Source organism: Linepithema humile, chromosome 2, assembly GCF_040581485.1.
Source record: "Linepithema humile isolate Giens D197 chromosome 2, Lhum_UNIL_v1.0, whole genome shotgun sequence".
Classification (NCBI taxonomy): Eukaryota; Metazoa; Arthropoda; class Insecta; order Hymenoptera; family Formicidae; genus Linepithema; species Linepithema humile.
Genome location: NC_090129.1, coordinates 13953484 through 13962842, shown reverse-complemented (window position 1 = coordinate 13962842; position 9359 = coordinate 13953484). Strand labels below are relative to the sequence as shown.

Here is a 9359-nt window from a genome sequence, read left to right as displayed (position 1 = left end):
TACATTTATTTTCAATAATTTCTTTATACATTTTATTTCTCTATATGTACTTTATACTACTTTATAACAATCTTCAAACCATAAAAGAATTTTTTAATAGACGGTCAAGAATTTAGAGAAATTTACTTTTATTTTAACTTTAATTATTTATTTTATTTTTATATTTATTTCTTTTATTTTTGCACAAGATATGGTCCATCAACATCAAGACAATAAAAATTACTTTTACCTTAAATTATAATTTTAAAAAAGTGGTACGATAGGGCTCCAGGCGACGATTCACTTAAAAAAAATCGAACGCGCCTAGTTAGTGGAACCTCAAAGGTGGTGTGGAAGACCACTATTAATAACACTTAAAATTACTAATGAACTAATAATACGCTACACATACTTTAACATGCTAACAAGAGTGCAGAAAATCTTCGATCTATTTGACTGCATTTGTAAGATGTATTTGACTGCATTGTATGTTGCCGTTTCTCCACTAATCTCCACAGTACAGTAACTTTTGCTAATATGCAGTAATTTAAAATAAATAGTTAAAAATTTTCCAGGTGTGTAATCTTTCGATAGAGATAAATGTTAAGAAGCAAGCGTGGCTAATCGATTAAGGCAAGTGGCAGGAATATTGAAAATCTTGTATTTGAAAACTGCTTTTGTAACATTTTTTTTCTTTTTCGATATTTGTTTCTAGCACTGTACCATCAAGTGAATCATTAGATAATGCTTTTGGCTAAAAAATATTATTTTATATTTATTAACAATAATTGCACATGTTAAATTGCACTTTGTTGCAATATGTATGTTGTAAAATGACTTCATTTTTCTATTTATAATAGCAAATTAGTATTCTTTTTAAAATAATTAGTTATTAGTTTAACATATGCAAATATATTATTAATATACGAAATAATATTTTTTAGCCAAAAAAACATTATTAACTAACTTACACTGTTAGAAACAAATGTGGAAAAAAGAAAAAAAAAAGTTGCGAAAATCAAGTCTCGAATATGGGACTTCGAATCCGCTAGGCACTCGCCTTACTCGATTAAAAGCGCTTGTTTCTGAGCATTTGCCGTCCGCAATGTGTTTACGTCGGCTCGATGGTAGCAAGACAGAGACGTCCGCTCTCTCTCTATAGCCGAACGGCCGAGCGCACACAGACGCGTGACGTAAGCGCTTCTTACTTGTGTTGGGGCTCGAGAGCCGCGAGCCCGGTAGTAGATATCGCATCACTGCCGAAAAGCCTCGAAGACTGCATATAGAATTCATCAGACAACCGGAAAGCGAGATTGTAACGAAGAGATCAAAACCTATCATAACCAATTCGATACCGGTGAAGCTGAATTTGAAAATAAGTAACACGAGTTTAAATAACGCACAATCGCATTATTCAGACATGATTGTCGAGGAGGACAAGCAGCGTGCGAATACCCGGTCGACGAATGAAGTTTACACGAAGGAACCCGTATTTACCACGAAATCTGCGATTATTAAAAATGATTCTAAAATGACAGATGATAATAAAAAGGAGGCTCATCCCAGTAAGAAAGATTCGACGAAATCGATGATGAGTCCAGCAATTGAACAATCTAACAGCGATAAACGTAAAAATCATTCTAAAGTGTTGATCGCGTGGATACCAAAAGTAGTGCACTATGCGAAATCCTCGTATAAATTAGGGCTGATTTTCCAAGGCAAATTACTCAAGTAAGTTGTCTTGAACAATTTTATTGACAATTGTGACGATGTTAAATTAATTTTTTTTTCTATTCATAGCGAGACTGGTTATGTCATCAATAGACATTTCACGACGGATGTTATACTGAAAAGATTATCGGAAACGTTGATCGAAACCGTAAATCATGAATTCTACGAACTTCGCGGACATTTGAATGACAATAAACATAGTAAAGTATCTAAAATCTGATAAAAATATGGTGCGCTTTATGACAAATCTATTCAATTAACAATTTCATTTTGCACTTAGATATTTCCAAGAAGCTTGCAATGCAATGTCGCAACGGATGTCCCGCGAATATCAAACAGTTCTGCCTAACTTGGGAAATTTTGCAAAACGATAGTAATGTATTTTCTTGAAATATATCTTACTCTGAATAGAAATCATTTTATATGTATATAATATGTATATAAAATTTTGAAGACAATCTTCATGATGCGTCGGTGGACTCATTGAAGGCGCTTGTTAGTTCGAGAGGACGTAAGATCGTGCCACCATTGTGCTACTGGGAAGGTGAGTAAATAATACAAACTATTGGGTTGTATAATAAGTAACTTTGGAATTTCTTTCCAATAGAAAACCTATTAAAAAATCCGAAATTACACAGCCCAATAGATTTTTGCGTACACTGGAAAAAATTGCTATCTACTTACATTTTTTTTTATATATAGGTGAACGTATAAGTGTGAAAGATAACAATCCAGTCTATAACCCGGGCAATTTAACTTCGTTCAGCTCGAACGAAGCATTGGTAAGTCGTTATAATTACTGAATATCTTCATTATTAATGGCTTTATAACATTCGCGTATTAACGCAATTGTTTTTTTATTTTGTAAAATATTAAAAAAAAAAAAAACCCAGAAAGTCAATTCAAAAAGTGTATAAAAAGTGCAAGTATACTTAATAAGTATTCTAATACAATAAGGATTCTAATACAAATAGAAAGCAAATAGTTTTGACTATATGTCTCTAAAATAGATGTAATAATATTATATTTTTCCACTCTAAATATTAGCAAAAAATTTACGAATCATGTTTTTATCGACTGAAACAATTGTTACTGAAAAAATTTCCATCTTCCAACAAGTCACCGAGGGTCAAAACTGCGAGCACTACGAAGAAGCAAGACAAATCCGCAGAAAAATCCGCGGTCAGTAGTAAACGACGGATAGCACAACGATTGACGTATTCATCCACCGCTAGTGAAGAAGAGAAAAAAGTATCTCCGCGTAAGGTAACGTTAAAATTGATTCAAACAAAAATAAAGTTATTCTCTTTTTATTCTATCAAGAAAAACTATACATTAAATTTCTTTTTTGCAGTGTTTCCGCAACTCTCAGTCGAAACAGCATGCAGATGCGAAATCTTTGAAAAGTCAAATAAGAAAACAAATATTCTCTTTGCGAAGCAGAGCTTTACATGAAGACAATTAAATCCAAGTAATTTTCACGTTTTTAAATGTTCTTGATATTTTGTGTTCTGAATTATTTGCGTTTTAAATTTGTTCTAAATATAAAATTTATTGTTCGTATTTTATATTATCGCGCGCGAACGTAGACAAAGATCTCGACATTCTTTTCCTAACGAGTTCGAAATCATAAACAAGTCACGAAGTTGTTTTAAAATTTTTACATATCATGACAATGTAATATAGTTTTTTTTTAAAAAGATGTTCTTGAATAGAACTCGTTGCAAATATTTATGAAAGATAAAACAACAGATTTGAGATGTATTACTTTCGTATTAATTATAACAATTATATACATTGATTTGATATTGATTATATAAATTGTATGTACGAAATACTACTCCGAAATACCCTAACAAGTTATTTAAGGAATATGCATAATTTACATGTCTGAATAAAAGTTGTAAATAACTAATGCAAATACAAAATAGTTTTTTTTTCAATTTTACATATTTTTACATAACATAATGTATTCTTAAATGAGGGTTGAATAAACGCTATTCAGAAATTTCAAGCAAATGTGACTGTATCCTAAATGATATATCGTATGGAATTTTATATATAAAGACTATTTAATATACATAATGCCACGTTTTTAAGAGCAGCGGTTATATCGCTAATATGATCTCCACTAATTCGGATCTTGACTATCGAGTGAATTCTAATCATCTTTGTCGACAATTAGAATAGTAGAGATGATGTACATTTACGTAAACGTGAGAAATAACTGAAGTGTTTATCTGTACGTAATATAAAAGGGAAAACTTTAGGAAGAAATAGAAAAATACCAAAAGTACCCAAAAATCAGAAATAATTATCTTGGATTTAAGAATTTTATTGCTTATTTATCTATTTATCTTATAATTTTCAGACTCTTCTTATGTTCAACTCTTGAGAATTGTATGAAAAGAGAGTTTATATAAAAAAAATATAAGCAGCGATAGAAAATTGTTATAAAATTCTTCATTAATGAATATGTTGAATTTGACAGATATCTATCTAGCTGTGCTCTTGGCACCAGGTGTATGCATTATCGAAAATTCGCTGCCACGGCGAGTCTTTAAAGTCCCATTCCACTGGCTTCCAAGGCCATTGCCACATTTGCGTGCACCTCTCAGGATGCGGCATCATCGCCAAGTGTCGCCCGTCTTTGGAGCAAACGGCTGCGATGCCATTTACACTGCCGTTTGGATTCATAGGATACGATATGGTCGAATTACCATGATCGTCCGTATATCTGCGATAGAAATAATATAAAGTAACGTAGAGTATTCTTAAAATATTTAGAACTATCAAAATATGTGTTTCATTCTTAATTTCATAAAGAGATCACGCAAAATGTACCTGATTGGTAAGCAATTGTTCCTCTTGAGAGTTTGCAAAACCTCCTCACGGAAAGTGAACCTGCCCTCTCCGTGAGCTATCCATATCCCCAGCACGCTATCCTCCATCCTTTTCAGCATGATCGAGGGTGAGCTCTCGATTCTGACAGTGCTCCACCTGCACTCGAATCTCTCCGAGAGATTGTGGTCCAAATAAATCCCTGGTCCGTTCTCAACGTCCTCGTCGCCCACCCATCCTAGCAAACTCATCAGCTGACAACCATTGCAAACTCCTAAACTGAATGTGTCCTCGCGAGCGACGAATCGTTGCAGCTGCTCGCGTAACGATGGATGGAAGAGAAAGCTAGCCGCCCATCCCTTGGCGGAACCGCAGACGTCGGCGTAGCTAAAGCCACCGGGGAAGATAACACCTCTGAAGACCTCCAGGGTGACATGGTGTTCCAGTAGATCCTGCATCGTGACGTCCCAGACGTTGAAACCGGCTGCCAGCAGAGAAGCGGCCATCTCTCTGTCCCCGTTAATACCTTCCTCTCGTATCACCGCTACTTTGATGTGTCCCGACGGATTTTTCGGTATTGAACGAGACCTAAGGGGATCGAAACTTAGCCGATAGGCTGGAACGGTACGTTCCCACAGCCTGGTAAATTCCTCCAGAGCACAGATAACGTTCGTCTGATGGCGCTCCAGTTGGTAACTGGTCTCTTCCCACATGTTCATCGCTTCGATTACGGTGGTGTTGAGTGCGACGTTATTGTGCACCTTGATGATCACGTCCGATAACAGTCCAAGGCCTACAGACTTTCCGATGAGGAACACGGGTGCTCCATAGCGCTGGAACACTCCTATCGCTTCATCGCAGTACTTCTCATCGACCTCCAGCACCCAGCCAACCTCCTCGGTAAACAAAACATCAATGGCGGATGCAGATTTGTGAGTTATGTCGACGTTTATCCCGGATATTCCAGCGAAGCACATCTCCAGAAGACACGTGATTAGTCCACCGTCGCTAACATCGTGACCGGCGAGAACTTTGTTGTCGGCAATCAGCTGCTGCGTGGCGTCAAAGGCGCTTCTGAAAGCCTGCGCGTTCTCAACGTCCGGCACGTCGTCGCCCAATTGATTGTAGACCTGAGACAGGGCTGTTCCACCGAGCCGGCTCTTCCCGCCGGACAGATCGACGAAGAGTAAGCGACCCTGCCGTCCCGCGGCAGGAGCTTTGAGATCCGGAGTGATTACCTGGCGAACGTCGGGACACGGCGCATAGCAGGACACGACGAGAGTACCGGGTGCTTTGACGACGTCCTTGCCGATGCGCGCGGCCATGCTGAGCGAGTCCTTGCCGCCGTCGATCGCAATTCCAAGCTCCTTCATCAACGAACACATAGCCGAGCAGGCTTCATAAAGCGCAGCGCCCTCGCCGGGTAGTTTTGCCGGCCACATCCAGTTGCCGCTGCATTTGACATCTCGAAGACTGGAGATTCGCGCAAACACCAGATTGCTGAGGGCCTCAGCCACCGTCATGCGAGCGCCGGCCGCTTCATTCACGAGTCCCTTAATCGGCTGTTCGCCAATGGAAGTCGCGATGCCTTCCACAGAGAAATGTGAAATGGCTATCACGGCGACGTCCGCCAGAGGCGTGTGCAGTGGACCGACACATTGCTGCTGGGCTACTAAGCCCGTCACGCAACGGTCTACTTTGTTTGTTAAGTATCTGTATATGACAATCAATTTGATAATCAATAAAGTTTTATTATAGTCTTATAATAGAATTGATAATAATAAAACACAATACCGTTTGCTAGCTACTGAAGGCAGTCGAAGAACTCTGTCTAAAGCGCTAGGCACGGTCAATCCATCGGGCAGGCTCATCGGGAATCTCGGCGGCGACACCTTCTGCAGATTGAAGACCTTGCGAGGCATTTTCCCAAGAATAACATCCAATTCCAGATTCACCGGATGCTTGCTACTATCCAAGTTTTTATCTTCGTAATTAAGATACTTCGAGGCATCGCAGCTTTCCTCCTCGGAAACAATAAGTTTTCCATTTCCGGTAACAGTGCCGACAAAATTGATCGGACACTTCTCACGCGCAGCGATTCTCCTCAACAGACCGTCGTCCTCCGGTTTGCACAAGATCGCGTCGCTTTCTTGATACTCCGCGCCCCAAAGTTCCATCGTGCTGATACTAGGATCACCGAGGTCAAAGTTTCTTGTGAAGATCACGGCACCGGCGGGTTCCACCAGTTCCTTGAGGACATTGCCGTTACCACCGGCACCCTGATCGTGAATACTGAGAATTGGATTGCCGTTGCCCATCTCCGCGCACGCACGCACCAAGCGGTTCAATTTTTGCTCCATCTCGGGATCGCCACGTTGCACAGCACCGAAATCCAGTTCGGCACTGTTATCGCCTTGTACCTCCACGCTGCTCGCCGAACCGCCACCCACGCCGATTCGATAGACTGGCCCGCCGATCTTGACTACTTTCATACCTCGTTCTGCTGGAACCTGAACAAGAATTATCGCATGTATGTAATATCCGAATCACGGTGCAAGTAAAAAGTTTTTTTTTAGTAGTATTATACTCTGAAAAATCAACTATTGTAAAAACTATTTACAATACCGCGAAAAATAAACTTAGAACCTTACTTTATTAGCAAAATTCGCATCCATGGTTCCTAATCCTCCACTGAACATTATGGGCTTGATCCATTCTCGTCTGACTCCTGCGTTATCCGTTGCTCCGTAAGAGCGTACAAAACCGGACACAACTGGCTCTCGAAATTTGTTTCCATAATCGGATGCACCGTTGCTAGCTTCAATTATGATTTCTAACGGCGATGCCATGTTGTTGGGATAAATTGCATCCTTTTCTTCCCATAGTAAATCGTAGTCTGCAAAAGATAAACAGTGTATTGAGAATGATCCGATATTGATGTTTAGACGTTGGTGGTTTATTTACTAGGCAAAATATCTGAACCGATAGCTGCAACCATTTATTCACAATATAGATAAACACTATAATTTTAACAAAACTTAATCAAGAAAAATAAAGATTTAACGTACCTGGAATGTGGAGATTGCCAACACTGTAACCTGCAGTGCCTGCTATATAATTTCCTCCTCTACCAATACCTTGAATATCCCTCAGTCGACCTCCAGTGCCAGTTGTAGCACCACTGTTATAACATTAATTCATATTTAAAACATATATCAAATCAAATATAGCAGTAAATCATTAATCATTCATGAAACAAATTAAATCGGTATACAAACAATCTAAAATATGTAACATTGATTCTTTAATTTGATTTTACCTACTCATTATATAATATTACCTAGATTTACCTAAAAGGTGCCACACCAGTTGGAAAGTTATGTGTCTCCGCTGTAAAAATGAGATGCTGTTTGACATCGTCTAGATGAAAATTGCTGCATTTGTCAGTTTTTATAGGACGCAGGACGGAGACTTGAAATCCTTCTATGGCGCTGCTGTTATCGCTGAATTTAACACATTGTTCGGATTCGAATAATTTTGCGTGTCTATGACCATATCGATCAAGGATTGTTTTTCCTCTTTGCCATCCAAAACGATGCGCCCTTTAAAGAACCAATGACGGCTATGTTCACTATTAGATTGCGCTAAATCGAAACATTCCACACTAGTTGGATTGCGTTTCAACTTCCGGAGAAATAATTCTGTATAAAAATCTAAATCCGAATCGTCAAATGCCAAACCTGCAAAACAAGATCGTATAATAAAGAAATTAGATAATGTAAAAAAATTAAATTATTTAAAATAATGAAAACATAGATTTATTAACAGGAAAAACAAGCTAAGATAATCCAAACTATACAATTTTATCTATATTTCAAATATCTATTTTTAATTGAAAAAGATCTAAGCTTACAGCTATGTATTGCTATTTACTCAATTGTTTATATCTGCTATGTATTGCTACTTACCCAATTTCGTATTAACTTCTTCTAAAGCTTGCCTGCCTTTATTAATTACATCAACTTCGAACCATTTCTCTGGCCTGAAGCCATGATCAAACGTTTCGATGGGTTTTACGTATCTACATTCCGTCATCCGATCTCCCAGTACATCTACAATCTATAAAACAAGTGTCTTTTTAAATAAACTGGATTATATAATAATAGTAGTTTTAGCTTTCAAAAAATATTGATTTTTAAATATAACAAATGTGTACATACAGCATTCTCTACTTTTTTATCAAACGTTCCTTTATGCTTGATGCGATATCTAATAGCCGCTTCTATCCTTGTTACTTTATTCAATTTGACAGATTTACATATGGAAACTGCGTTACTAGAAAATGCTGTCGAGAAATTCAATCTATAACAACAGAAAGTTATTTTATACGAAGCATAAAACCAAAGTTATAAATATGATCATTAAATATAAATCTTTACCTGGGTCCAATTTCAATAACAATAGCATGATTTTCAGTTTTATTGAACACACTGTCACATCGCAAACATTCTCGCTCGAAGGGAGGTGCCAAGATCCACTTCAATATTCGGACTTCCTCTTCCTGAAGCGGCTCGGTTGTTTCCATATAGTAACATAGCTCGGTCTCAAGATCCGTCACCGATGCCTCGATTTGCGACACTTTGTGCAGTTTGCTTTTCAGCTGGCCCGTCTTTAATCCAGGTGCCTTGTAAAACTTCAGGATACCCATCTTTAACAATCTATAAGAACGACCGAGATGTTAATGAAGTAGATGGCGAGCAGTGACCATCTGAGATTAAAAACATCGAGCTGTGATAGCTTTATCGATA

General features: G+C 38.1%; 1 protein-coding gene and 1 pseudogene across 1 annotated transcript; one reads left to right on the top strand and one right to left on the bottom strand.

The window, feature by feature from the left end:
- On the top strand, positions 1-3649 carry LOC136998172 (uncharacterized). The gene is made up of 7 exons (XM_067350590.1): positions 1-1710; positions 1780-1910; positions 1991-2083; positions 2165-2254; positions 2413-2492; positions 2830-2976; positions 3065-3649. The coding sequence occupies exons 1-7, from the start codon at positions 1400-1402 to the stop codon at positions 3173-3175; spliced, it is 963 nt and encodes a 320-aa protein (XP_067206691.1). The 5' UTR covers positions 1-1399; the 3' UTR covers positions 3176-3649.
- Positions 3650-4157: 508 nt separating this feature from the next.
- On the bottom strand, positions 4158-9359 carry LOC105670665 (phosphoribosylformylglycinamidine synthase-like; annotated as a pseudogene).

What these genes read in the sequence shown, in the direction of transcription:
- LOC136998172 (XM_067350590.1), top strand. Translation starts at nt 1,400, where the DNA reads ATGATTGTCGAGGAGGACAAGCAGCGTGCGAATACCCGGTCGACGAAT. An exon ending in GGAAATTTTGCAAAACGATA is followed by an intron (nt 2,084 to 2,164) that starts GTAATGTATTTT and finishes AAAATTTTGAAG; the next exon opens with ACAATCTTCATGATGCGTCG. An exon ending in ACCATTGTGCTACTGGGAAG is followed by an intron (nt 2,255 to 2,412) that starts GTGAGTAAATAA and finishes TTTTATATATAG; the next exon opens with GTGAACGTATAAGTGTGAAA.